The sequence below is a fragment of the Empidonax traillii genome, unplaced genomic scaffold (assembly GCF_003031625.1).
Source record: "Empidonax traillii isolate 1590-97213 ecotype Southwest subspecies unplaced genomic scaffold, ASM303162v1 scaffold99:size1466351, whole genome shotgun sequence".
NCBI lineage: Eukaryota > Metazoa > Chordata > Aves > Passeriformes > Tyrannidae > Empidonax > Empidonax traillii.
This window is the reverse complement of record NW_020955292.1, coordinates 1,017,662-1,045,625: the sequence shown is the minus strand read 5'-3', so window position 1 is coordinate 1,045,625 and position 27,964 is coordinate 1,017,662. Positions and strand designations below refer to the sequence as shown.

Below are 27,964 nucleotides of genomic sequence, written 5' to 3'. Positions count from 1 at the left end.
AACAAACAGCGAAGCAAAGCCCACCTCCATCGCTGAGTTACTTCCGAGCACCAGCACAGCCTCGGAACAACAGCAAGGCTGCTCGGTGCCTCACACCACTAAACACAACGTTAGGGTGGAGACAGGATTTTTATCTGCACCACACTCACCTAATGGCTGCAGATCTCCTGAATGTGTGTGGGCTGAGAGGCAAACCAAAGAAATTCAACCTACTGGAACCTCACAGGTTATATGTGGTTTGGGGAGCAGTGACTTCTGCACAACCGGCAGTAACACTGGCACTTCCACCACTGCATCCTCACTCCTCCCCCGGTCTGAGCAGAATCCTCGGGGAAAGATCCCCTCTCACTCCCGTGGAAAGCCTACCACAGTCTGGGCTGGGTGAGTAATTCCAGTTACCCCGAGGTGATAACGCTCTGATAACAGCGCCCTAAAGGACAAGCTGCCAAGACAACTAAAAGAAAGTCTGGATTGGAATGCCCCGTTCCTCCTTAAATATAAAGGGTGGTCATCGATGTCCCGCAGCTGATCCATTCCCCTGAGGAATGTGGCCACCTGCAAAGTGCTTCATTGTTCCTTTGAATCTGTGAACTCTTCAGCAGTCCTGGTGATCTGTGCGCTAAGAGGCAACTATTTCTCCCTGAATCTGATAGTGAGCTGGTGAATTTCAATGCTGATGAAGACACCACCAAAGCAGCATTCCCAGGAGTCTGCAGGATTAGTGGAGAGCTCTCATATCATTAGCTTTCTGTAACTGCCAGAAACTGGAGAAGACAGGGAAGAGGAGGAGATTCTTTCTTCCTTCTTCTACCTTAATTCAGCTGCCTTTTGTCACTATTGATCTTTCCCCCTGCTCTCAAATTCAGCTGCTCTGAGTACAAACCTGCCTTGTGCTCACAGCTGAAAAGCTAAAGCACCAAACATCCCCACAATTTAAATTAATTTAATGTACACCTTTGCTTACATCTTCATGTGTCCACATTTCTTACATTTGTGCTTCATATCCATCCATTTCTCTTTAGGGCACGAAGCTGCTTTTGGAAAATGAAGGCCTGTGCCAGTTTGAACCAACAGAAGTGATCAAAAGTCTAGAAAAGACACTCTGGAGAAAGAAGTAAGTCCAGTTTCTTCTGTCTAGGAGGGAGTGATGGGAGAAACGATTGCTGCTTTCTGACAGGAAAAGGTTACATGGATAAGAGAAGCAGGGGAAACCTTGTTTTCTGTGACCATGTCTAGAATAAACTGATTTAAACTGCAACACAGGAGATTTCTGGAGATTCTGCTGAAGGATAATTAAGTGCTAGTAAACAGTATGGGAGAGCAAACCCTACAGTGACTGGAGATTAAGTGACCAATTTCTTGATCATTCCTAAGCCACAGAAATTGCTTGCTTCAAATGTAAGTCGATGGTTAGAGGATATACTAAAACAGAAAACAGATTTAGAAAAATACCCTCAGAAGTCATCTGGTTTATCCTGCACCCCTAAACCAGGTTTAACTATATTCAGTCTTACCACAAGTTGGCCTGGCTTACCTTCCCCTGCCCCCAAATGGAAAAAGAACCAAAGTGATTTACTAAGTTTTGCTGAGCAAAAAATTATTTCTGCAGCGCACAAAATAGGGCATTTAGCGCAGAAAAAAAAAATTGGCATTCAGTATAGGACAACTGCATCTGTGTAAGACAATCAAATCACCAGAGCTGGCAAATTAATAGTGGGTCTCTTTCTGCTCAGCAGCCTGGAGCTCAGGGCATCCCCTGGATGCACAGGGAGCTCATCCAGGGATGTTTTCCACCCATGGACAACTGTCACACTGCAGAGACCAGGGATTCTGGGAACAAACTACTTTTAACCTTGTTCCACTACCGAGAAATGCTCAAAAAAAAAGGAGCGTTGGTTTCAAATTCCCTTCAGAATCCCAGCAGGAGCCAGAGCCAGGAGTTCTCCTGCGCTCTGCCAACACTGGGCCATTTTTAACAAGTATCCATTCAGGGAGAACAACCCTCTGGTGGTTACAACAGTCCTTGTGTTCCGGGCTGCCCCAGTAATGGTTAACAGGGACTGAAACGGAGCAACACAGTCAAAAAGAGTGCAAGCACCTGAACCCTGAACAGCCTGTCAGGGAACTCACTTCACTCCGGGTAATAAGGCAGTTTTTACTGCGATTTAAACAAATTTTGGTTTAGTACTTTAGCTTTCTTTACGAGTTCAACAATTTCTTAACTATTTCAAAGCTATTTAATTTCAGCCAAACTCTTCTCCAGCAAAGTCAACTTACTGCTTACGATCACTTAAATACAATAATGCAGTGTCTGACCGGTATAAAAATATTTCATATATATTTAGTCAGATACCAAAAGCTCACACCTTTTAGTCACACAGTTGTTTATATTTTAAGTTAGTCCAAATGACGTCATAACAAAACAGAAAGCCATGAGAATTTTTCCTGAGGTCACACTGCATTGCATATCCATAAAAATCTGATGTATTAAGCAAAAAAGAAGTAATTGTTCAAACTGGATTAACAGTTTCTGGTCACCATCATCTCCAGTGCTTTAGACCTACTAATGAAAAAATTTTGGATTCATACAGATTTTTTTCTGCTTCCCTTTCCTCTCCTGGGAAAAACAAACAAAAAAAAAAGGATGATGAGCTTTTCTGCTCTTCAAACTCCTGATGATGTGTCAGCTTTTAATTAGCTGGTTTTGGTATAAACTAACTGGTATATTTTTAAATCTGTAACTGTAAAATCATCAGTAACCCATCACCTTCAGTTATTTTTGTTGAAGATATACTGTGAACAGTTTTTCAAGGTTTGGCTTTTGGTTGAGATTACTGCTGCAAGTCTGTGTTGCTTGGCTACTTAAATTAGATTTATTTTATAGACCATGGTAATATACATCCTCTGTTATTTCATGGTTAGGAAGGAACTGAACCTCAGCTCTCTTCCTTCCTAAAAAAGTTCATATGCACCCTGCTACAGTAGGAATTCCAACCACCATTTCCAATTATTTTCTTCATATGCATCCCAAAGCATTTTCCACCTGGATGCAGTCTACAGGCTGGATCTGTAGTCATGATTTTCAAATAATCAAAACTGGATTTTTAACAAATACCGTGTCCTTCAGATAAAGCCATGCAGCCTCATCTGGGTCTTCTCATCCCATCCTACTCCAGTTCAAATGGGCAATATCCCTACAGAAAGTGGGAATCGTCTTTAGCTTCATTTGTCATTAACACTGGGAAAACAAAAACAACCCAAACCACCACAAATAAAAACTGGGAATAACACTTTATTCAAAGGTATAATTCAAGGCATTACCTTCTATTTCGTAATATGGAAAAAAGTTGGGACTGAAAACAATAAAACCAGCAAGCTCTGGGTCAAAAAAAAGCTCTTCCAGTAATCCCCTGAGGTAAAAGTGATCCAGCCATAGGAAAAAGGCACTTTGCCACTCTCTCCTTCCCTTTCCTGGGGTAATGTTTGAAGTTCTGGGCAATGCAATTTCCAAATCCAGCTGAACTGTGAAAAGCAGTGACCTTTGAAAGCCTGTGATGCCTCAACAGAGTTCAGAGGCACAAAAGTACATTCAGAGTTAATTCACAACAGACATTGTGACAGGAACATCTAAGGATCCAACCCAGCCGATTCAAGCCCAAGGACCAGCTGGCCAAGGAACTGTTTCAAATATCCCAGATACACACACAGGGATTTGCTCGTCCCTCAAGCCACAGCAGAGAAAACGCAGGTTCCAGAGACAAAGCTCCTGCACAGGCAGTTGGAGGAAGGAGGGAAGTGACAAAAACTTAAATCCTCAGAGACATGGATGTACGTCAGCTCCTGCCAGAGCCAAGCCTGACCAAGAATAAACAGAGCTAACGAGCCTGGAGCTGTGCCAAGCAGCATTAGAGAAATTATGTGCCAGGCCAGGGAGTCAGCTAATCCACAGGAAGACTGTAAAAAACACTCCACAAGGGCCGCCGGAACTCACAGCTCCCGCCTGCCAAAGGCTCCTTCCCTCAGAGCCTCTCTCGACTTTGGCTTTGGGATATCGAGCACAAACTGCTGCTCAGCGTGGTCTGGGGACAACAGAAGGAAAGGAGGGACACAGGGCAAACTGGAAACTTGTTTTTGTGCACAGTCCTCCCCTGGAAGTAGGAAAAAGGGAAGGGCAGCTTCCTTTGCTGCAGATTCCAGCTGTTCTTGCAGCACAGCAGCCAAGCCGGGTGCCAGAGCTCAGCAGGAGCACAGAGCACGAGAGCTGCATCAGAAAATGCACTTATTACACAGCTCAGGAGGAAAGTTGGGGTCTTCACTTGTATAAAAACAAACCAACCCAGAACCAACAACCAAAACCTTCCACTCTAAAATATAACCTCGATATCAAACTCTCTGTGAAGTGTCCCAAGGGCAGGATTTTCTCCAGTTCAGCTGTTCCCCACCCTGACAGCCCCAACAGCAAGAAGCTTCAAGACATTTGCAAGTCAAGACCCACAAAAGAAATACATCCAATGGCAAGAAAGACAGACTTCAGCACACACAGCTTTGGGTTTGGCCACTAGCAGGATCTAGGGAAGCTCAACAACAGGATACTAGTTCTTTAGGGAGAAGAGAAAACCAGGAATAAGACAAGCTGCCTCAGTATAGCTAAACATGAACACTCAAACCAACAGAAACCCAAAATACTGGGATTTGTCAAGATATCAAGCTGTAATTGTGATTATTAATGTGACATTGTAACTCACAGCATTTTCCAAATCAACAGAGCCAGCACTGCTTTGGCAGCATGAGATGTTTTCTTTCTTTTAAATACACCAATAACCATAATCCTCACTTCAACAAAGTTGGGGTATTTTGTTCCTTAAACGAGGACAGTAGATGCTTATCTTGGCTCAGCAAACATTCCTCCAAAGCCACACTTTGGCTTCCTTTCCCCCCATTTTCTTTGATAGCATCCAAAATTTTAGCCTCTCCAGACCCAAGCCAACACAGAAGCCAGTAGAAGCTGCAGGTACTCAATGCCTCTCAGAAATATAGGTCCCTTCAAAAAGGTGGTTCTGGAGCATGAAAACTGGACTGAATATTCATGAAACACTGACCAGGGGCATTACTCCTACCACCAGGAAAAACCATGGCAGATTTCCCTTTTTCTCCTTGCTAACAGCAACATTATCCAGTGGATTTCATAAGTTTGTCTGTCTTCAGAGTCTGAAAAGGAGAGAAAGGCAAAGGCAAGATCTCCCTGCCCTCCCTCCCCTGTATCAGCACCCCGATAACACCGTGGCACCTACCACATATGGACAAAGCACCAGGCTATGCAAATTGCCTGGGTGCTACCTTGGAATGCAGCTGAAGGCAAACGTGCAGCCCGCGGTTCCTGCCACCACCAGTAAATCAGAGCCCTTATTTGCACTTTATCTGTACCCCGTGTGCGTCAGCACAGCCACCCCCTCTGCCAGGCAGGGTCTGACCCATGCTGGGACCGCACGCTGGAGAACGGGCTCAGAGCAGCTCGGGCACAGAGATCACAGCAACAGCTCCTGCTTTATGGTGGTGCTTCACCCAGGTACCACAGCACCAGGTCCCAAGCCAGTGGAACAGCACGAGGAGGGCTGAACAGGCCAAAGCTTTACCTACCGAAAGCAGGAGATGTGCCAGGCTTCGTTGACGGTCTTGTAGAGGCGCTGCCCGGCAGCAATGCTGTCCCCACATCCCAGGCATCTCCAGACCTCTTCACCTGCAAGCAGGGATAGCATGACAAACAGCAACCAGTTTACATCAGAGAAAACAAGGATTGCTGCCTCCCTCTTAAAGAATAACCTCAAATTAATTAACTGGCAGGAAAGTCTTCACACACGGAAAGTTAAACCAACACCAGGCAGCCTGTAACTCGAGACTGGAGCTCCCAAATCAAACTGACACCTTGGATATTACTTTTTTTTCCCCTTCAGACATGACATCTGCTCCTTCACGTTCTGCAGAAGGAAGCAATATGACTTTCCACAAAAACCAGCTCAGTTACAGCTCTGCCAGAGCAGGGATTTCAGGAAGGCTGACTGCTCCAGCACAACAATTCCCACAGAGAACCACACCAGGCCAGGAAGCCACGCTACTGCTTCCCCCACACCACTGACTCAGCACACAGAGTTTGCTCTCATTTGTATAATTAAATGGATTTCCCAGAACTGAAAGAAAGGAAAGGCAAACTTTATTCAGTAGAGAACAACTTGACTACCAGGAAGGAATTACACACTTGAATGAATATTCCTGTAGGGGCTGTACAGCCAACACCAGCCTACTGTCAGACTTAGGTAGAGAGAGTGATGCTACTGGCCTGTTGCCCTTTCAGAAAATACTTAAAATAGTTATAATAGAGTTATAATAGTTTCTGCTAGAACTGCCAGAAAGCCCCAGAGCTGGTTACTTAGATGCAGGCGAGCTAGGAGAACAGAATGAAAGCCTGTGCACAAAGAGCATTTGGCACACAGATAAATGCTTTCCCAAATCCCAACAGCAGTGCGGGCATACTAAAGAGTCGGGGATCTGGATGAGCACAGGAGGGCACAAGGACCATGTGCCGAGCAGATCTCAAACCTGTTTCTTCCTGCTACCAACAGTTTGCTTGCACGAAGGTTGCATAAGGAAAAAAGTGCACTTAGAGAAGGAAAACCACAAACCACGAACTTCCATTTTCCAAAGAACGTTACAACTCGGTAGTTGCTCAGGCAAGTCGTTACCATGATTAAGTTCCTTGAAGCTACACAAAACAGAAGCCCTCAGCCTTCTGTGCACTTTGATCCCACCGTGTAGGTCAGCGACAACGTTTAAAATTAACCAAGGTGAAGATCTCGCATGTTTTACACAAGTAGCTATTTAGGAGGAAAACCACTTGTTGCTCAGCCACAGGCACCGCTCTCTCCAGCAGACTGGAGCACCCAAAAACATCTCCCTGCAGACTGCAGGGCTCAGAGGATTCATTAAACAGGACGTGGTGCAAGTTGCCACATCAGTTCCCAGTGGGCATCGGCTCCACACCTGGGAGCAGCTGTCCCTGTGCCCTCGTGCCCGCCAGAACACCAAGCACTGCACCTGAGCTCAGACCTGCACAGCAGAGTAAGGGTTAGGAGAAACTTGGGAAAAGCTGGCACTACCCGTGTTCTTCTATACAGCAAATTGCTTTTCAGCCACCGAAGGGGCTTGGGAATAAAGGCAAAGCCACGCGTGCCTGTGCCTGCATGTAAAGCCAGTGGAGACTCTCCTCTCCAAGAAGGGCAAGCCCTGGAAGTCAGGTGAACTTGAGGAATTGCTGCAGGCCAAGAACACCTGCAAAGCAGACACCCTGCAGCTCCAAGCACTGCCGTTCAGTGCCACCAGCACAAGGAACGCGTGTCAGTGTGGTCAGTGGATCCCGTTAAATCCAGATAAAGACCAAGGACTGCGCCACAGCTGATCAAAAGCAACAGGTTCTTCCACAACCATCATACAAGACACGACCCACAAGCGCCCAAGCCCCGGCAGCAGCCGCCTGACTCTGCTGCGGTTATACATCTGTTCGAGCGTCCCCGGGAAGGCTGATTAGCTCAGAACGGAAACGAACAGTCCTAAATCCGACCGAAACTGTTCAGGATCCAGGAGAAACGACGGAAATGAACAAAACAGAGCAGGAAACGGCGCGAAGGAAAAGCAAACGGACATAATCAATGTAGCAGGTCCTGCCGGGTCCCCCAGGACGGCAGGAATGTTTGAGGGGCGGCAAGCGAGGAGCGGCCCCGGGGGGCACCGGCCGAGTCCCGGGGGCACCGCGAGACCCCGAGTGGAACACGGGCCGGGGGCAGCGGGGCCGGGGGCAGCGGGGCCGGCGGCACCCGCGCTGCGGGACCCCGTGCGGGCTGCGGCCGCACCTCCATCGCCTCCCCGCGGGGTTCGCCGCAACGGGACCCCCGGGAGCCTCCTGCACTGCGCGGGGAGCCGCGGACCGGCGGAGGGAACTACGGGCCGGCTGCACCCCGCTCCCCGGACACGAGCTGACAACCGGTCAGGGCACGGGATCCGGAGACGGCGGCCCCACGGCACTGCCGACCCACCGGCGCCCACATAACGGGCCGGGGGGAGCCACGGCCTCGCGCCCGCGCCCCGGTTCCCGCGGGGGCGGAGGGCGGCCCCTCCCGCGGGGGCGCGGCCCGGCCCGGCCCGGCCCGGCCCGAGCTCACCTGGCAGCGCCTCCATCCCGCGCCCGCCGCCCGCTCCGCCCGTCGCCAGCGGGTCCCGCCGCACCTGGACCCGCCTCCCGCGGCCCCGCAGCGCCGCGCCCCGCCCTCCTCCTCCCCGCGGGCCAATCCGCACCGCCCGCCCGCCGCGCCCGCCAATCCTCGCGCTGCCCCGCCCCGCCTGCCCCGCCCCTTCCGCGCCGCCGGCCAATAACAGCGCGGGCCGTCCCGCGGCCCCGCCCCGCACGTGCCGTGGCGGGCGCGGCGCTCGCAGGCCCCGCCCCCCCCGGCCCCCTGAGGGAGGCGCGTCCCCGGCGCTCCCGGCCCGCGGAGGAACGGCGGAACACTCCGGTCAATGTAAAACCATTTGTTTTTTAATTCTAAATCACTTTCACAACAGTGAAAATTAGTGAGAAGGAGGAGGAGGAGGAGAAGGAGGAACGGTAACGCACTAACCGAGCCGTCCGGGCCGTGTGCGGGCGGGTGCGGGACAGGGGTACATACAAAAGCACACCGGGGAAAGGGGGAAACCAAGCGTTAACACTTTTAGACTATTTCATCCTGGAATTGCCCGAAAATAAGAGCTCTCGATCATGTTTCTGCACTCTCCTCTAAATCCATTATATCTCTCACCCATAGATGGAACCCCCCTCAATGCATTAAAATTCCGTCTTTTAAAACATAAGTGTTAGTTAAATATGTTTCAATACCTCTTGAACCTATTGCAGTCAGTTCTCTGTCCTCTTTATTGGAAAAAGGCTTCCAAGGGATGCCCTGCTCCTCCCTGGACGACCTGTGCTCCCAGCAGCGAGTTTCTCCACACAAAAAAGAGAAGGAATCCATCCCTTCCCATCAGCAGGTGGTGCTGGCTGAGCAGGAGAGGAGCCCGGAGCTGCGACATTGCAGGACAGCCACACAAACAGCCTTTCTCCTGGAAAGGGCCCCAGTTACACAGTATGCACTTGAGAAGAACCCTGTGCAGAAGTTCAGCTTCCCAAAAGCGCCACACAACAAAAGCTGAAGCACCACTTCAACTATAAATAGTTGAGCAATACACTGTGCCAGATTATCACCCAGTCAGGTATAAATTTGACCACATGTGGCAAAACACTGCAGAAGCTTTGCAACATTCTACTTGCCAGATAGAGTTTTGGAGGTAGGCAAGTTAAACGTCAGTCATCCTCTGTCTTGACACTAAAAGTGAACAGTTTATAATCACATAAATAAGCTTCTACAACAATTAAGGTGTCCTGCCCAGGAACCTCTTCCATATACACTAGAAAACCCCCAAGCTATTGAAACAAAGTTCCTATTTGTTGATTTGTTTTGTCAGTTTTCTGTCTATTGCCAGAGAAGTCACAATATTCATCTTGCAGGAAATTAATGAGACTATCAGCGACCTGAATCAAAACAATCTAAAAACAATAAGAGAAAAAAAAAATGGAATTGCCTAGTCAGAGAAATATGAAAACTGTTCATCTTGCTAGGGAATCTCTCGTATCTGCTGTCCTGAAGGAATCTACACAAATACATCAGGAGTACTCTTTAAAGCTGAATACCCAGCAGGATTCCAAAACGGCTACAGAGTGCTCACCTTCTGAAATATCCCCTCAGCACATTAATGGTTGTGGTCTCCTCCAGCACTTCAAATTAAGCTCTTTGGTAGATTCTGCAGAGACTCTTGTGCTGCAGCCGTGCTGCTGTGGCTCGGAGAAGCTGTGTGTGCACCTGCAGAGAGAAGGCCTTCCAAGGGTCCCCTACCGTGCACGTGCTGGCAAAGGCAGGGTCTCACTTTTCCTCCTGTGCAATTTTACAGTATGACAGCTTTAACCTCAAACCTCACGTCAAGATGCCTTTTGTTCCTCTCCCCAAACGAGCTGATCTGGGATCTGTAATAGGATTTTATTTGGAGTACATGACCTCGCGTAGAAAGTCTCCAAGCCTTGGCAGGGGATAACTGTCGCTACCGTGACGAGGCTGTGAGGGTGAGGGGATTATCCACCAGTGCAGCCCCGGGGCTGTGCAGAGCCAGGGGAGACAACACTGCTGGTCACTGAGGAGCTGGGCTGGGTGAGGCAGCGCCTGTGTCCAGCCCCACCCGGCTCCACAGCCAGAGAATCTTCCAGTGTCTGGCTCCAGCATGTTCAGGCTTTAAAAAATTGCAGCATAAATTTGTATCCCTTCTTCCAGGCAGAACCACGTCAGGAAGGGGTTTCCGTCACGCCGGGAAACAACAGCAGGAAAAGGAACCAGTCTCCGGACCCGGTTCCATTTGCACCACGTGCTGTGCCCAAAGAGTGTCAGCAGTGCTGCAGGTGATTTCCTGGAGAAGGCTGGATGTTGATGGAGACATTAAATAACATCTGCAGCTCTGGCAGATCCACTGTGGTTGCAAAGCATGAGATACTGGTCACGCTGGAGAAGTTTCCTGACCTGCCCAGTCTACCTGGGGGTCCCTGTCTGTCCCACAGACCTGGTGTCACTGATTGGCACAGGATTTCAGAGCAGCACTCCCTCTGGGAGCACAGCTCAACACCAGGCCCGTGGTTTGTTGCAGGAACCTGTCGTACAAGATAGCTGAGCTGAAATACGCTTTTTAACCAATGTTTAATTTCCAACTCCGGTGCAAAATGCGAGATTCCTCATTGTGCTGTGGTACCACCAATTCCTGAAGCCCATAGTTAGCTACGGAACCAGACCAAGAGGTTTAAAGTGGGATGGGGATGCAGTTTGTAACTGTTTCAGTGGCCGTGTTGGTCATGAATATATAGAATAATGGAAAAGATTTATGCAATCAACAGCCAGAACATTATCATCAGTGCCACAAACAGGAAGAGGCGGGAAAGGAACTGCTCATCCACATATTGAGGAGTCCCTGGAACAGCTGGAAAACAGGAAGTGAAAAAAAAAAAGAAACAAAAAACAGTTCAGCTCCTTCCTCTTCTCCAGGATCGTGCATATTCTGAACACAGTAGGCAGTGCTGAGCCAAGTTCACTGTTCCCAAGGAACTTCACTACCTCCACCTGAGCTGCCTCTGTTCCTCCCCAGAAGGTGAAACCTCTGAACAAGGAAATAGCAAAAGGGTCAGAGCTGCCTGTGCAGCCTTGCCCAAGAGAACTAACGAAAAGCACATGAGCTCTAAAACTCAAGCTGTGCCTTTCTGGAACTGCAGCATTGAATCCACCCAGGAAAAACAGATAAGGCAGTTGGTTAAATTATGGCTGTTACAACAGCACGTATTTACACACTCCTGGCTCAGTCACCCCACACACAGATTTTTAGGGGACACTGAACTATGGTTAATAGGGAAGGTAATTGGACCCAAGGACAGCACAGGACCATGGCAATATAGCTGTGACACGAAGAATGAGTTTGCTCCTCATAATTCCTGTGCCATATGACGTGCTGGAAGATTTGCCAGGACAACCCTTCACAGGGGAAGTCCTGAAAATCCCGGGCAGTAAACTTTTCTTGTTCAAAACAGACAGACTCAACTTGTCTCCAGTGCAGATGGGGAAGAGGTTTTCTAGGGATTACTTAATTTTTGGAGAGCAAGGTCACCACTTGGAGTAACCCAACTTTTTTTTGTTAATTAAAAACAGTGAAATAATTTCACTGGAAAGTTACTTCTTGTGGAATAGAGATGACTGTCTCAGAGATAAATTTCTGAAACAGGAACAATCTCTGCATTCATTATTTCATGGTACAGAACATATTTAAATTTTTCCTTCTCATCTTTCAGGAAATGGTCCTCTCCTGCTGTTTTCAAAATCTGGGTCTCCTTCATACACCCCTAGTGACTCCTTTTTATTATTAGAAACTCTACTCCAATTTGTCTCATTTTTCAGAGGGAGTCTGCTGGAGTACCAGAGGAGAGATGTAAATTCAAAGGGAGAAGTCTCCAGTGCCACTGCCCCTCTGCAGTGCCACTGTTCTCCCAGGAGGGCCTTTGAATTAGATGGAAGGGACAAACTTGCTTCTTTATGAGCCCGTGTACAAACCGTGTCAGCCACAAACCACGCCCTGTGCTGGGCGTTTGCCCTCCCTTTGTGTTTCTATTCACAGCACTGGTTATTGCTGACAGCGTTCTGTCATTTAGCAGGTTATTGTTTAAGAGTTACAAGGGAGTCTAAAACATGTTTTGACAGGACCCTTGGAGGAGGTGGATTCTGGTACCTGGAGGAGGTCGCCCGTCGTTTATGTTGAAGGCTGTTGCAAATATACCAAAGGGAAACGCCCCAATTCCAAAGGACATCTGGAAGCCACCATCACCAAAGCCAAAGCCCTGGAATCCCTGCAGAGAAAAAAGCAGCAGGAGACAAAAAAGGTATGAATCATTTAAAGCCTATTTCAGAACACTGTGTAGAAGCGCAGACATTCCCTCTCCCTGGCTGTCCCACACCTGAAGGAAGGCCATGCTGTCTGGCAACTTTCAGTCTGACACACTATTGTAAATATCTCCTACTTCTCTTGGGTTTAAAGTGTTTTACACAGTAGCAAACTTTTCAGAGCAACCCAAAACTTTGAGAAAATGAGCACTAGGAACCACAGTTCTTGCTTGAAAGCCCCAAGTTAACAAAAGTGTATCTGTAACATTTCTCAAAGTAGTAGACATCTGCCAATGCATCAAAATCAACATTACCAATCCTATTCAGAATATCTAAACAATATATTGTGTGTTAATAGCTATTAGCTACATAACAATAAGAAAGGCATTTGAAATTAATAATCTCCACTGGTTTTTGTGATACATGTGAGTCATTCAAACACTCAGTGAAGTGATAAACTGCCAGTGGGATGCAAAGAGCATTATAAGGAATAGTACAAAAAAAAATTTACCAGGGGGACTCTAATTAAGGTGTCAGATAAAGTCACCTGGGGCAGGAATGCAAGACATAAAGAAAGGAGGAAAAAAGGAAGAGTTACAATGCAACACTGACCCCATGGGATCCAGACTAAAACACCACATCAAGTCAAAAGACAAGTCTTGTGAATGGAGATGGATCCCGCCGTGCACAAGCCCCGTGCTATTGGAGAACCAGCTCTGTGTGGGTCTAGGGAGTGGTGTCATGTTTAAAACTACTGAGAGCCCACACTTGTGAATCCAGCAACCTGCCCTCTCATCTCAGAACTGACACAGTGATATCAGTTCTGAAAGACCCTCTGGGATCTGTCACCTTCCAGCAGTAAAAGGACAAAGGTGATTTCTCTCATATATTAAAGCCAAACATATCTGGGTTGAGCCTTGATTTGAGGAGTTGGTCTTTTGACTGTGACTCTTCTCAGTGACTTTGCCATAAACTACGAGGGACAGCAAAGCTCTCTCTGTTCAGGTACAGGGCTTGTAGGGAGCAGGAGGGCAGCATCACTACTGGTCTTTGTACCAGACCCCTCTGACTTCCACAGCAGCAGCTCAAAGGTTCACACGAGGTGCAGGAGCTGATTTAATAAGGCAGCAACTCCCCTGCGAAAGAGAACAGCTGAGCTCCCCACACATTCAACACAGAAATGTGCCCTAATCACACCCAGCAGAGTTGTTTGCCTGCAGCACCAGGCAGATAAATCCTCTCTGAGGATCCCAGGCCGTGTTACACGGAAATGTGCCCTTGTTTCATCAGGTCCTGCTGAGGAACTGTCCTACTGCCTTCTCCCACGTCTGCTCAGGCTGTGCCAGCTGCTGTTTACATGCACTCCGTGTCATCTCCTCAACAAAACCAGAGATCCCTCTCCAAATGAACATGTATCCAACAGATACCTGCTTTCTTTTGCTTGGAATGCCATGGTGCAGTAACATCCCACAGAAATTATAGGAGCAGGTCTCAGTGCCAAAAATCCAAGTTCATACATAAATTATGTATTTTCATGATAGATATATTTTGATGGAAACACATTTCCACAAAGCATTTTCAAAGCAAAGTGTTCCTTGTATTTACATGGAGAACAATCAAGCGTGAAGAGCATTTCCAGTGATACAACACTGGGTCGTTTTCACGAAGCACAATCCAAGTTATCCTGTTCTTTGGGATGCTAAAGAGTACTGTAGGAATGGAGTTCTCTACCACATCACAGCTATCAATGACCAGCCAGCTGGGGAATGAGCAAGGTGTGTAAGCTGTAGGATCCTCACACGGCATCTCAAGCACACACTATGTCCTCCAGGAGGAATAAATACCACCATCAACAGAAACAACTTATCAGCCCGAGCTTGTTTCTTCACTTACCCCTCTGTTCTCTGGTTCAGGTCTCTGTCCTTGGGGTCGTGGTGGAGTTTTCTCTCTGCAGGAAGTTGTGAAATTAGCCCAAGTGCAAGGACACACGACAGCAGTGCCTGCAATAGCCTGGCTAATGAGGCAGAACAACCCCAGAGTCGGTCCCAGGGGGCCAGGCTGCAGCAGAGCTGGAGCAGCGTGTGAGGGAGCCAACCCTGCAGCTCCTGGACCTTCAGCAGCACATCCCGAATCGATGCTGCACTTCTGATTAACAGGAGTCCCATGGCAAAGGCTAAAAACTCAGGGCAGGAACATTTTAGAAGAGCTTTTCCAGCCAGATAACAATCATTGCAACCTGCCACGGGTGACTGCTAATTAACACCCAATTAAAATTCAAATGAATTGCCAGTTGAACATGAAATAAGGTGTACAAACCCAGGCCCTGAAAGAGCCAGAAATATTTGTCAGAAACATCAGTTCTATCTATCCTTTGACAAAGCAGTATAAATTATGAATCCAGAACCTTGACAGTTTAATCTTAAGACAGTAAACTACAGTTTCATCTTTAGTTTTCAAACAAAAATAGTTGTATTTAGGTTTCTTACCTGGGGTCCTGCTGCCCGGTGCTGCCTCTTCCATAGAGAGGAATAACTTTATCTCGACTGATTCCTGCTTTGCACACAGGACACACTTGTCTGTTTGGCCTGGTCTCTAACCACTAAAAGAAAGGACATGATAAGGAAACTAGTAAAGACCATGAAACAACAATATGCAAACCTCATTTGCAGCCAGGCAGAGAGGCTTTAGCAATTCCTCAGAAAGCCCCAGAGCAAACCATTTTACTAAGTGCCAGGTACTCTCCAAAGTGGAGCTGGCACTTTGGCTGCTGTTCTGGTATGATCCACTTGCTGATGTGCACACATTCAGATCTGCCCTGGAGTAAAATATGAAGACATAAACAGTGCCAAGAGTCCTGCATAGGCTCAGGGCTAGTGCAGACACCCTCCTTTCACCCAGCTTTTCCATAATGGTACCACAGTGTAAAACATTACAGATGCAGAGAGAAGTACACCCAGCACTTAAACCTGCAAAGGAACCCCCTACAGTAATTCTACCAAAACTGGAAATACTCAGGTGGAACAGAATTAAACTTTCTTGTTGCTGAATGAGCAGCTTGCAAGGTGTTGCACAAGCAGTTGCATTAGCAGGTTGTGATTGCCCTGGAGAGAAAAGCACATTTAAAAAGAGGGGGATACTCCAGAGAACCAAGGGCTTTATTGAGCAACAGGAGCTGATGAAAGACAAAGCAAAAGGAAACCTGTCTTACCTGGTGTAAACAAGGCCAACTGTGAGCATTCCCAGGACAATTTGTTCGCAGAGCAGAAAAAGGGGGAAAATAGAATTAGTTACTGACAACTCGACCCGACAAATGTACACGGATAGCACGGCCTGGCCACAGCAGAACCCTGGAATCCAGCTGGGCCAGTTCTGTAACCTCCCATTACAGTCATTTTGGAAAGCACAGCCCAAGACTGATCTCCACTGGTTCTTTCAGGTTACACAATCTAAGTTGCAAAGGTGGTTCTGTGCATATCCCCTTCGCTTCCTCGGCCTCTTCCACACCAAAGGCCCACACAGAGGCTGCACTAACCTTGGGGTTCTCTGTGCAAACCGTCTACTCTGACACCTTGAAAAGATACCTCTGAGCTAAGATGCAAATGAGCAAGATGTCAGTAATGAGCCTTTAGGATGTCCAAAGATTTAGCTGAAACATCAGCCACATTCACAGGATCATGGAATAACTCAGGCTGGACGGTACCTCAGGTAGCCTGTCGTCCAACCTGATGCTCAGAGCAGGGTCAGCTGTTGAGATCAGACCCAGTTGCTCATGGCAGAAAAATTCTCATTATACAGATTAAATTAATATGGCAAATTAAAAAAAGGTCAAAGAAAACAAGGCTACAAGACAAAACTGCAAGCAGCCATCTGCTCTCAAAATGGTCACGACAACCCTATTCAGACAAGACACATGCTATTTTTAAGGTTCCATTCTTCCAGATCCCTTTGTGCAATAATTCAATCTAATTTTATCTCAACAAGCCATCAGCCAGTGATTTTCCACCTCCTCAAATAAAAATCTGGATTTTCAGATGTTATGTACATTTACACAGAAAAGAAATGCTCTTTTAGGCCTCTTTTTATTAAAGCTTTAGCCTACTGTGTAAAATAATCCCCTAAACCCCCACATTTGGCCATGTCAATCCTTAATAACTTCCTAACATTCAAGAAAGAGTCTCTTCAAACCACGTTACCCAAATTAGAAATGCTGCATGTGTATTATATCCGGGCTGTCCATTATTTCCATGTCAGATCAAAGAACTGAAAAGTTCCTTTTACAACAACAATACCGTGGAAAAAGAGAAATACCCCACATGGAAAAGCTCATTTCCTTTTTTTTTTATTTTTCTTTTTTATGGTTTCAAAGGAAAAAAGAGCAAACCTGTGGGAAGAGCTCCAATCAAGCCTCCCTAACCTGGATTCAAAGGCAGGGTTAGGTCTGCACAGGTTAGAAAGGTCTAAAGAAGGTGTCTGTGCTAGGCCAGACAGCACAAATAAAATAACACACGACAGCCAGCAGTGTCAGCGAGCACTGAACTGTCTGTGTGGGGCTGCTTGTTTGCTTTTACACAACAATCACAATATTCTGAGTTGGGAAGGACCCACGAGGCTCATCGAGCCCAACTCCTACAGGAATGGCCAGAAGGACAGGAAGTTTAACATGCAAGAAACCCACTCCTGGACCATGAGCAAAGAGCAACAGCTGAGAAGCTTCTCCTAAACCAAACCCATGGTCCTTACTCATTTTTTACAGGACATGTGACATCTGAAATCACCAAAAGCACGGGATTCTATGGGATCAGCTGGGTGGTGTTCTGGCTGAGCTGTGGGGGTGGGAGCACTTACCAGAAGAGGTGCCCACACAAGCTGATCACTGCATCCTTGGCAGTGTCCAAGCAGATGTTACATTCAAAGGTGTTGTCCTGATTAGTGTTGTCCCCAGGACCGTTACTGCTGCTGCCACTGGTCCCTCCAGTGCTGGAGCTCTTGGTTGATGCAGAAGCTGTGGATCCTTTGCTTGCCATCCTCAAGAACTACCCAGACACGAGGTCAAGGAAATCTTCCTGATGGAATCCTAGCAGAGAGAAAGAGAAAAAAACCAAACAAACCCAATTTCTTGGCATTATAACGTGGCATTCTGGTCCTGGTAGTGATTTATCTAAGAAGCTCTTGAATCCTGTTGTTGATGGTTTTAGTTTAACATAGCCAAGAGGGATCTTTTTTTAGAAACTAAGCTACTTTACAGTCCTGTAGTATGACCTGGCTGGTGTGTGACCTGTATTTCACTGCTGCTGATAAGCAACTGAGATCCACAGCCAAAACAAACCCCTTGTGTTTTCTCAAAAATGCCATTTGCTGTAAGAGGAATAAGCTCACCTAGTCTTCCAAAATTCAACACAAGTTAGAACTGCAGGTGCAGTCTGAAATGGGATTTAATCATGAAGCCATTCTCAGTTTGGACAGATGGACAATGCAGAGTTTGAAGTTCATTGCTCATTAGTTTGGAATATTAATGATAATACTAGTCATTAACATCATCATATTTATCAGAGAACACCATTTACTGTATTTCAGTAGCAACAACCTCCACAGTCTCATTCCTTGATATGTAAATTCCACAGTACCTAAATCTTTGAGACCTAGCACAAGGCATTTACGTTTCCAGAAACAAACACTCTTAGCAGTGTAATATTTTTAATCTAAGAACTAGAGAGTTTCACTAGTTACAAATATTAATTCACTGAAAAAAAAAAAAGGTTAAAAATATTCCACTGTGCTTTCCACGAAACTCTGACATTACGTTGCTGCTGCAGGAACAGGACTACTTAGTGAAGGTTATGAGAAGGAAGCAGGTGATTATCTGACCTTTTCTGCAAGTGTACAAACAGCAAAGCACTTTCAAAGGGCAACCTGAATTTTTCAGAAGAAGTTTTTTGCAAACTCACCCCACAGGCATTAAAGGCTTCCCTGGCTGTCCCCTCTCTGTAGCAGAGCTGCAGCACAGGAGCAGGGCAGCAAGACAAACCCTCAGGATCTCTGGCTGTCGCTGCCAGCAGCTTTTTCCATCCCACACAATCCCACCGCGCGGCCAAGGAAGCCTCACACTCAAGCCTGGTGAGGTATTGCAGCAGAAACTCTCCGTTCCAGCAGGTGGAACGTGTTCCTGCAGAGCTTTTTCACTCGGTTACATCACTTTGCACAGTGTCCCAGAAGGGCAGCTTTGTGTTCACAGATGCTGCGCTTCACCATACGCTGCTCTCGGCAGTGCTGACTCTCAGCCTTTCACACCGTGACTTCATTTACACTCAGAGCATTGCACAGAATTCAAATTCCTGGTGGTTCAAGGCAGATGGGAATGCTGCCAGCCCACAAACTGCATGCTAAAGACACTTGGATTTTTCACACTTCCTTACTACCAGAATCTTCAGCCTGTCTTGCTGAGTGGTTTAAGTGAAAACTCACCAACCTGGACCTATATATCTAAATATCAAAACTGAGAAAACCTCCTTAAAACTAAAGAGTTGAACACACTGTAAAAAACACAGCATCACTTTATGGAATGGGCACAGGAAATGTCTGGCTCTTATATCTTGACATATAACACAAGGAAAGGATGTAGAAGAGGCAAATAAATTAATTTCTGGGTTCCTTCAACCAATGTGGAAGAAAAGGTAATTTTCTACAAATTAAATTCCATTAAATGTAACACCACAAATCTGGAAACTCATCAAAAAGATAAAATCTGTATCTTCACTAGCACCTACTGAAAAAACCCTTAGCTTTTAGTAACTATGAAAAATTAATAAATCATTAACTCACTGAAATACCAGTACGAAATGAAACAAAATGGCTGAGACAGAAGAAAGATCAAAATGATAAAACACAAGAGGTACTGTCCCAGAAGAGGGTCATTCCTAAGTCTGTTCTGGGGATCCCCTCCTAATTATTTGTCCACTGGCTGATTGGGTCCAGTGACCAATTTAAAATATCAAAAATATATCAAAACAAACCAGTAAAAATAATCAGTCTCCTCCTGAGAAGCCTTCTCGCACATTTGCTCTTGTCCCTGGGATATCATTTCACACACCCAGGTCTGGAACAAGTGCTGCTAAGGGTCTGTTCATCCTCCAGTTCTGCCGCAAGTGTGTAAAGAAGAAACGTGAAACAGTATCCAATGGCTCATTTACATCTGTTAATCATATATTGTGTCACTTGTGAGTGTACTCTGAGGATCCTGAAGTCAATGTTCAACTGCAAATTCACCTCCTCTGACTGCAGAACGAGCTCCAAATTGTTGAACTGTCACTTGAACTACTCAACTCTGAGACAAAACTCTTTAGGGAAAAAAAACCCCAAACCAACAAACCATAAGCAAACCACAGACTAAAAAACCCAACAACCAAGACAATAGGCCAAACCAACCCCATTCTCATTTTGATTTAGAGTTCAGAAGGAAGACTGTGAGTACACTGGGATAGAAGATAACTTTTGGGGTTAAGTAAACAGAATTTAGAGATGCCAGTGGAGGTTTGCCAAACCCTGGTCTCCAAATCAAGCCTGGAGGCATCTTGAGCAAACAAGTGAAAGGATATAAAAATCAGCTGATATCTAACTAAGGACATTCAAAGATCTTGCCTTTTTTCCTTTTTACTTCTTTGCTCGTTAGGTATTGACAGGAAAACAGCATCTTTGTTACTTAAAAGCCACCTATATTAGCTATTTAATTCCTTTAAATCATGACCCCTATGATATCCCAACAGGCTGTTCCGACATTCACTACACCCTAGAATCAAGCAGATTAACCGTTAAGAAACAAGGAACTCGACTGCAAGTCAGCTCCCTGAAGAAGACAGGGAGGTGAAGGTACATGAGATGATGAAACTGTTCCTCCAAGAGGCACGTGGGACACTGGGACAAGCGGGAGCTCAGGAGGTCCACGCTGGGGGTAAGTGCAGGGGAAGGTCTGGTTGAGTGTTTCGATGTATTGTGTAAGCACTGGGTACAGGTCTCACCAACTGGCAGCAAGAAAGACCTTTTACTCAGACACTTTAAAAACTAAATCTGTAAATCTACTGGGGGCAACTGCACAGCAGGAACACGGGAGCTGAAGGCTGCTGTCACAGGTCACCTCTCTGAACTCAGCAAATGAGAATGACTGCATTTGCCAAGGTACACTGACCCAACCCGAAAAACACAGGAGGAACACTTCAAGCCAGCCTGGCAGAGTTTCCACTACAAGTTAAAGCATACAAAAAAAAAAATCTTACTTTATCTAGGATTACTGAAATTGAAATAATCCAAATCTAGTTTGTTTGCAAAACAAGCTCGGATTTAGTTCCTGAACCTTTTACACTTTAAATAAAAAAAAAAAACACACCGTGTCAGATTATTTTTCTTATCACCACAGTGACACTTTCCGACACGTGCGACAAATTTTATAAAAGGAATATTAATATCATACATTCTATCTCAATCTAAAACTACTACTCAGAGCAGTATAAATACACCCACTCAAAAGCCTAACAAAAATCTGATACCTAACCTGTTACAATTGCCCGGGCTTCAAGTACAACGACCAGGTCATCTCGGCTGGTAATTGCTGACAGGGCCTAGAAGAAAGTGCACTGACTTCTTGACAGTCATTTTTAGATATTCTTAGCAAACATGACTGTCCTTCTGTTAATCATTAAATACTCATTTATCTCTAGATACCTTTTTACTCTCTTCTGTCTCCCAAACATGTTACATTTTAACTCCTTGGGAACATTTCCCGAGTTCATCTTTTCACCTCCTACCCTGCACAGCATTAGGCACCAGCTTTTCAGTATTAGGACGAAGTGGTCCCAAAACTCATGTGATCACTCGCTCTTGCAAAACCAGCCATTTGCCTTCCAGCCCAATATGCCCTTGCTTGGCCTCGTTTCTTTAATTGGGATTCTGCAATGTACGTCTGTGTTTCAGCCCCTGCTCCCGGGGCGAGGGCCCAGCTGAGGGGCTGTTTGGGGAACCCCGAGGATTCCAGGCACTTCACCAACGCAAACAGTGAAAACCCCCAAGCGATTAAAGTAATTACCTTTTTATCCATTCCATAAAGCTTTAATATAGACCCAAAAAAAAAACCTTTCGACAAAGATTTTATCCTCTTACCTCACAAAGTCCAAAGGGAAAAAGAAAAAAAAAACCAAACCAAACAAAGAGCACTGCTATAACCAGTCGGGTAATGCTGCCCGAGCTGGGCTGCAGCGCTGTGACAGGGACGTGCCGGGCTGACCGGGTTAGCAGTAAACGTGAAAATAACACCAAATACGGCAGCAATGACGTGGTTTGAGAAGCAATAGGCGATTCTCAACATATAAGTAATTTTTGAAATATTAGTAATGCCCTGTACCAGAAGCTGATGACCGCGACATTGCCAGAGCCAGACCCCTCTAGGTACCCAGAGCCGGACCCATCTGTCGCGACAGCGGGTCCGGCCCGGCCGCAGAGCGAACACGGGCCCCCTGCGAGCCCCAGCCCGGGGTTTCGGGGCAACCCCGGCCGGCAGCGCCGGGCCCGGGCCGGGGCCGGACACAGATCGGGCCTGCCGCGGCCCCAGAGCCACCGGGCGGCCCCGGGGGTCCCGCCGCGCCCCCGCCCGCTCGTTCGGAGCCCCAGGGCAGCCCCGGCTCCCCCCGCCGCCCCCGGCCCGGCCCTGCTCACCGGCGGTGCGGGCCCCCAGCCCCGCTCGAGCAGCCGCTCCGCCCGCGCCGTCACCTGACGGGCCGGAAGCGCGGCCGGCGGAAGGGACCGGGCCGGGCCGGGGCTGGGGCCGATCCGCCCCGCACCGCCCGCGGCTCCCCCGCACCCGGGCCCGCTGGTGCTGCCCCGGCGGCCCCTCCGGCCTGGGCGCCCCCAGACCCCGCGCACGGGCGTTACCTCGGCCCGTTCCGAGCCCCCGCCCGCGCCCCGAGCGCTGCGGCTGCCCCGGTTGGGCTGCCGGGGGAGGTGTCCAAACGGCGGCCTCTGGGGAGAGCACAAAGTTCGTGCCGAATGCGGAGGGAGGGAGGGAGGAAAGGAGAAGGAAGGAGCTTTAAGGGAAACAAGTTGTTCAGATGTGAACAAACAGATGTGAGCAGAGCACTAGGACTGGAGCACAGGAGCACCTCCAGGATGGGAACAGAGAGCTTGGTAAGGATATTTGTGTGGCTGTGAGAAACCCCAGGGTCAGAGGGACCAAAGGCGGGGAGAGGAGATGACCTGGGGTCTGAAGGAATGGGTCAGCACTGAGAGATGCCTGAGAAGGCACCTCTGGAGGGTGTGTCCCAGCTCTGAGGGCACCTCACCAGCCCTGAGGACTCCCAAGGTACGAAACAGTCCAAAACTTCTTGTTTTGCACAGTGGAGGGTGGTTTAATCTTAAACCAGCTGAAGGTGAGCCTTATGAGGGAATAGCTAAGAAATTAAGGGGGGTTAGTGCCAAGGGAGACTATTGGAAGGAGCCCAAGGATGTTGTCAGAGGCCTGTCTCACACGTTGGCTGAGACTGCACATCTCTAGTGTGAAGGGTGGAACGTGCAAGCCAGGAGTGTTCAGCAGTATAAAAACACAGCTCTACTGAGCCTTCCTGCTGCTCTTGGCAGCACAAAGCCCTGGTAAAACCCATGGCAAAGGGGTCGCCCAGAAGCCCTCCTGGAGTTGCCAAATGTGTTGATGTATCACACTGAAAAATTCCTAGTTGAGGTGAAGATGTGGTGTGTGAACATGGCAGTGGTGGTGGCATGGAGAGCACACAAGGCAGTCCTACCCTCAGGAGCAGAATATTTGCTATCTGTGAAAATCTCTCTAACAAAGCACTCTTCATTTTCAACCAGTCACTAAAGGAGCAGGATTTGGTACAGCTTCTGCATTCAAACAAAAGTTTGGCATCTCGGTGTAAAAACTGATTAAAAAGAACTTAACAAGACCCCAGAGGTAGAAGCCATATCCTGAACTGGGTGGGGGAGCGCAGGAGACAGGGTGGGACTACAGCTCCCGGCATGCCCCGCTCTGGGACCACAGCTCCCGGCATGCCGCGCGCCTGCAGCATGGCGGCGCCCAGGGGCGGCTCGGGCCCGGTCCCCGACACCGGCAGCAGCTCAGACTCGGACTCGGAGGGCGGCGGCGAGGCCGCGGTGCGGTTCCGGGAGGCCGCCTGGGACTGTGCGGCGCAAGCGGCGGTGGCGGCACCACGGGCGGAGCCGCGCGGTGGTGAGGGGCCGAGAACAGCTGCGCTCTGCTGTCCGCGTGTTCTGCTCTGCCCTTCCTCTCTTCTCTCCCTCTCCTCTCCGAGCCCCTCCGCAGCCCCGGGGGCTCCTCTGTGCCGCGGTGCCGGTGTGGGAGCCGGGTGGGGTCCTGCCCAGGCTATACCCGGCCTTCACCCCGGCCTGGAGCCCCTTCCCGGCAGGACTGGTCGGAGCCAAGTTTCTCTTTCCCCTCATAACTGTTTCCCCCCACTCCCCTCCCCAAAGGTGGGCGAGAGTTGTCTTTCGGGCACGGTTCTTTATGCTGTAACATGTGGCTGAAGGGTTAAAGAGGTCCTGGAGCAGGTCTTTCAAACGTGCCTTTGCTTCTTCCTTTTCAGGTGGCTCTAGGAAGGATCGGTTACAGCCCAAGGATCAACCAAGCCTGAGGTATTTTTGCTTCTGGTTTTATGTTTCACTGAAGAAAAAATCAATGTATGTTGTATTTGGGCTATTTACAGTTAATACTTTGTGATAATTGTCACTGGAAGGGACAGTGACAGTGAAAAGGACAGTTTGGGAATTAACCCAACCATAATCTGAAATTATGGTTAATCTGAAAAAGACTAAGTTTTTTTGTAAGTACATTTGTCATCCCTCTACCAGCAGGGAAATAGAGATGTTGAAAACTTACTGCTGCTGTCATTTACAGCCTTAGTTCCACTGTCAGAAACCACCCAGCTCTGTAAGTGTCCCATGAAGGAATTAGTGCAATTACACATACTACAGTCTGTTATCTCCTGTTTGGGGGAGGGCACCGGGTGTTTCTGGCGGTGAAAGAGAATAATCCTTGTTCTTGTTGTCAACGGGCGGGAGGTGAATGGCCGGCAGGAGGGGGACAACGAGCTCCACACAACCCCAGAGTTCAGAGCACACGTGGCCAAGAAACTGGGAGCGATGCTGGACAGGTATGGGTGGCCAAGGCTGAAAAGGTTTGTTCTGTGGATCAGCCACACTGATGCTTTTGTGTGCTAAACCCAGGAAATTCAACATCATCTTGTCTCCTTCATCCCTGTATTTGGTGCAAGCTTCCAGTGTTCCCTGATCTAACCTTGCCGATGTGCTGTGCCCCTCTGGTAAAGATCCTGTGCAGCACTGCCTCTGGCCATTTGCTTCTGTGGTGAATGTGCTGTGGGGAGGAAAAAAAGGCGAATTTGGGAGCCTTTGGTCATTTAAAGGGTGGCATGGGAATGTTCCATTTGTTCTTACAGTCAAAGCAGTGCCCAGTTCAGGGTTGTGCTGGCAGTGGGCCTCTGACTGGGCTGTTCATTGTGTAAATATGGTCCTGGAGAACTAGAATTCCTGGTGTTTAGAGCTGGCTTTAGAAAGGCTACTTTTAAATCATTCCTGTGGGGTGTTGCTGAGGGGAGAGAGCCTGATCTGCCCTGAAAGCAGGGACCCGAGACAACCTCATGAAAAAAAGTGTAAAACATCTCCCTCTAGCCTTGTTTCCCAAAAACATCCAACTTGAGCTGAGTTTGCACAAACCTAAGATCTGACTGGGATTTTCTGTTTAGTTTCATCACTGTCTTCAAGGACTCATCAGGACCTTCTCAGACCTCTGTGCCACAATCTGACTCTGCAGACGATGGTGAGTTCCAGTCCCAGCCACTGGGGCTGTGTTAGTTCAGTGATGACAAGTGGCATGGATCCTGTCCATCACCAGCTAATTAGCTGTACACCCAGCTAATAAACATTTGCAATAAAAGGTTTTTCTTAGTGCCTGTGAGGGCTGTTGCTTTGCAGCTGTGACCTTTGTGCCCCAGGTCCTCCCACACAGTCCCCAATAACTGCTGTCAAGCACTGTAGCAACAGCAGTTACTGAGAGGAGAGGCTTCCAGGGAGATGGCAGTTGATTGTTTTCACCTCTGTTTTACATCGTGCCTAAAATTCCCCTTCCCATACTCCAGGTTTTCGGCTCTTCTCTTCCTCTGTCCCTGGAGACTGTGGGGAACCAGAGCCTTGCCCTGCAGCCAGGAGAAGGCGCCCAGTGAGCTCCAGGTGAGGTGTTGGCAGTTGCTTTGCTCCTCAAAGGCTGTTGCATCCCACATTTCAGAGGCAGCTGGGACTCCCACAAGGGAACAGGAAGCTGAAAAGCTGGAGAAGTGTGGATTCATGACTCTTATTCATGACTAGACCAGAATTTTGTTTCTTTTTTTAGTGCTGAGGGGACTAGAAATGTTTGTGGGAGATTTTCTTTCCCCTCCTTGTGTGTGTAAAGAACACCCTGGCCTTCCATCTGGTTAAATGCAAACTGTAGGTGTGGGAGTCCCAGAGCCACTGGGTGTTTATCACATGCTCTCATCTCAGATTACTCTGCTGAGTTTGGGGTGAATTCAAGGCAAAACTGTAACACAACCTCCTTCCCTCTCGTTCCCTTGCCAGTGACACGGACAGTGACCAGGAGTGGGAAAGGTTCCAGGAGGCTGCTGTGTCAGCTGCAGATATTCTGAAGCAAAGTGCTTTTCCTGCACTGCCCCAGGATTCCAGCCAGGATCAGAGTCAGGGCTGTGTAGAGCACACCCAGAAAAAAAAGAAGAAGAAGAAGAAGAAGAAGAAGAAGAAGAAAATGAAGGGAGAGAACAATATTCAAGAGAAAAGAATAGACCCAGCAGGGTGTGACCAGATCTGCAAAGATTTGCCTCAGTTGGTGTCTGCAAATGGACAGCAGGAGAGACAGAACAGCAATCATGGAGACAACTCAGTGCTGCCAGGAGCTGTGAAGAAGAAAAAGAAGAAGAAAAAATTAGAATGATGATTTTACTCTGCAAACAGCAGGCGCTTGTGATGGATGAGGGAAACTGAAAGAAAATCCAACAACCAGAGTTGCTGAAGAGCAGGGAAAATTAATTGGCAAAGCTTCTGTTCTAAAAGCTCAGTGGCCTGAGAGACTAATTAAGTGACTTCCTGTGCTGTTGGCACCCCTGAGGAAGGGAACATTGTTCTTCTCACACAGCACTTGTCTGTGCTGCTGCTTGTGCAGGCCAAGCCTAAAAGGACGAAATCCTGTGCCAGCCTTGTGTGTCAGAGGGGTGTAATCACAGCTGCATCCCTCCTGCTCTGCCTCTTCACATCACGAAACCAAATCTGATGTCCTGGAGAAAGTACAGGATGAATTGAATTTGGTTTACATGGCAACAGGTGATCAACTCCCTTTTCTCTTTGCCTCTTGTAGGCGCCTACTAAGAATAACTCCAGCCCGTGGGAGACTCATTTATCAAAAGCATCCTTTCAGATACCAGGGCCCCCTTATTTTTTTCCTGTGATCATCATAACAATCTGTTGTTGAAACCTGCAGTGTTACTAATCCCTCTGCAATCTGCAACCTCTGCAGGGCCCCAGCACATACACGGTGTGCAGTGAGCTGATGTCAGGGTTGGTGTAAATGGCTCCTGCTGTTCAGTTGTGTCCACTGACATTTTTTTTTCATGTATAGTTTTTTATGGCATCTGTTGTTATTAAATTCTGTTACGCTATTGGGCTCATTTAATTTGGTAGGTTTTGTGCAGCAATGGCTTTCTTGGTGTGTTTGGATTCTCCCCAGCAGAGACAGAGATGTCTGAGGGTGGCTCTTGAGCTGCTGTGAAATTGCTACAGGAAGGACTTAAGCCTAATTTAAAAATTAGGACTGTTTCAGTCCTTGGTTGGGTTGATGATTTTTGTCTCCAAAATATTGAGGTTTGGTGGTTTTTGGTATAACTCTTAGTCTCTTTATGCTTCAGTTCCAGCCTTTCAGGAAATTACCTGTTACTAATAAATATTCTTCTTCTCTGTTAAGATTGTTGGGTTTCAGTAGATCCAACTTATTTGCCCCAATCAGGAGACCAGAGAGCCAGATTAGAGAAACCAAAATAGTGAATTGTTGCTCTTTGAGTGGGGGAAACCTGCTGTAAGATCCTTGCTGGTTTTCAGTCAAGAAAACACAGTTGGCATCCAAAAATGGAGAAGCAGAGTAGAAAATTGGCTTGTAATCTAACTGAATGTGCCAGCAGAAGTTACTTCTCTTATGGGCAGTTAAAGCTGCAGTGCTCTGCAGCTTGGACCTGGGCTTTCAAATGCCTGAATGTTACCTTTTGATTTAAGATTACTTTTGTGCTGGTTGGGAGTTATGTATATATTTGCAGCTGATGGGAAATTAGGAAACAATTCTAGGATAAAATTCCTCAGAGAAT

The 27,964-nt window shown here is 47.5% G+C and overlaps 3 protein-coding genes and 1 long non-coding RNA gene across 8 annotated transcripts in view; 2 read left to right on the top strand and 2 right to left on the bottom strand.

The window, feature by feature from the left end:
* The window catches only part of LIMK2 (LIM domain kinase 2), a 30,433-nt gene extending 22,162 nt beyond the window's left edge, over window positions 1-8,271 (bottom strand). Inside the window, exons 1-2 of one of the 3 annotated variants that reach the window (XM_027881972.1) lie at window positions 8,211-8,271; window positions 5,638-5,737 (exon numbers count right to left, since the gene is read on the bottom strand). In XM_027881972.1, the coding sequence (XP_027737773.1) occupies window positions 5,638-5,737; window positions 8,211-8,226 (116 nt within the window). In that variant the 5' untranslated portion in view covers window positions 8,227-8,271. Of the gene's footprint in view, window positions 1-5,637; window positions 6,824-8,210 lie in introns of those variants that run through there. The other 2 variants (XM_027881970.1, XM_027881974.1) reach the window with 2 other exon arrangements.
* On the top strand, window positions 79-14,422 carry LOC114056638. The gene is made up of 3 exons (XR_003571064.1): window positions 79-1,114; window positions 12,357-12,535; window positions 13,827-14,422. It is a non-coding gene; the product is annotated as an uncharacterized LOC114056638 (long non-coding RNA).
* Window positions 9,501-22,342, bottom strand: RNF185 (ring finger protein 185). Of its 3 annotated transcripts, XM_027881976.1 has the most exons (8): window positions 22,236-22,342; window positions 18,482-18,647; window positions 17,382-17,610; window positions 15,745-15,763; window positions 15,023-15,135; window positions 14,430-14,484; window positions 12,385-12,502; window positions 9,501-11,091 (listed from the first exon to the last, which is right to left on the bottom strand). In XM_027881976.1, the coding sequence occupies exons 3-8, from the start codon at window positions 17,558-17,560 to the stop codon at window positions 10,994-10,996; spliced, it is 582 nt and encodes a 193-aa protein (XP_027737777.1). In that variant the 5' UTR covers window positions 17,561-17,610; window positions 18,482-18,647; window positions 22,236-22,342; the 3' UTR covers window positions 9,501-10,993. The 3 variants fall into 3 exon arrangements, with proteins under 3 accessions (XP_027737777.1, XP_027737779.1, XP_027737778.1); XM_027881978.1 differs by lacking the exon at window positions 18,482-18,647 and having other exon boundaries at window positions 22,236-22,333; XM_027881977.1 differs by lacking the exon at window positions 22,236-22,342 and having other exon boundaries at window positions 18,482-19,330.
* A 1,237-nt stretch (window positions 22,343-23,579) lies between these two features.
* On the top strand, window positions 23,580-27,569 carry CUNH12orf43 (chromosome unknown C12orf43 homolog). The gene is made up of 6 exons (XM_027882035.1): window positions 23,580-23,760; window positions 24,134-24,182; window positions 24,602-24,700; window positions 25,310-25,383; window positions 25,703-25,793; window positions 26,178-27,569. The coding sequence occupies exons 1-6, from the start codon at window positions 23,580-23,582 to the stop codon at window positions 26,545-26,547; spliced, it is 864 nt and encodes a 287-aa protein (XP_027737836.1). The 3' UTR covers window positions 26,548-27,569.
* The last annotated feature ends 395 nt before the right edge of the window (window positions 27,570-27,964 follow it).

Excerpts from the sequence above, each read along its gene's own strand:
- CUNH12orf43 (XM_027882035.1), top strand. The coding sequence starts at position 23,580 with ATGCCGCGCGCCTGCAGCATGGCGGCGCCCAGGGGCGGCTCGGGCCCG. Across the intron at positions 24,701-25,309 it reads CTGGGAGCGATGCTGGACAG|TTTCATCACTGTCTTCAAGG; the intron begins GTATGGGTGGCC and ends TTTTCTGTTTAG. Across the intron at positions 25,794-26,177 it reads AGGCGCCCAGTGAGCTCCAG|TGACACGGACAGTGACCAGG; the intron begins GTGAGGTGTTGG and ends TTCCCTTGCCAG.
- RNF185 (XM_027881976.1), bottom strand. The coding sequence starts at position 17,560 with ATGGCAAGCAAAGGATCCACAGCTTCTGCATCAACCAAGAGCTCCAGC. Across the intron at positions 14,485-15,022 it reads ACCGGGCAGCAGGACCCCAG|AGAGAAAACTCCACCACGAC; the intron begins GTAAGAAACCTA and ends AACTTCCTGCAG. Across the intron at positions 12,503-14,429 it reads CTGAACCAGAGAACAGAGGG|GGATTCCAGGGCTTTGGCTT; the intron begins GTAAGTGAAGAA and ends TTTTCTCTGCAG.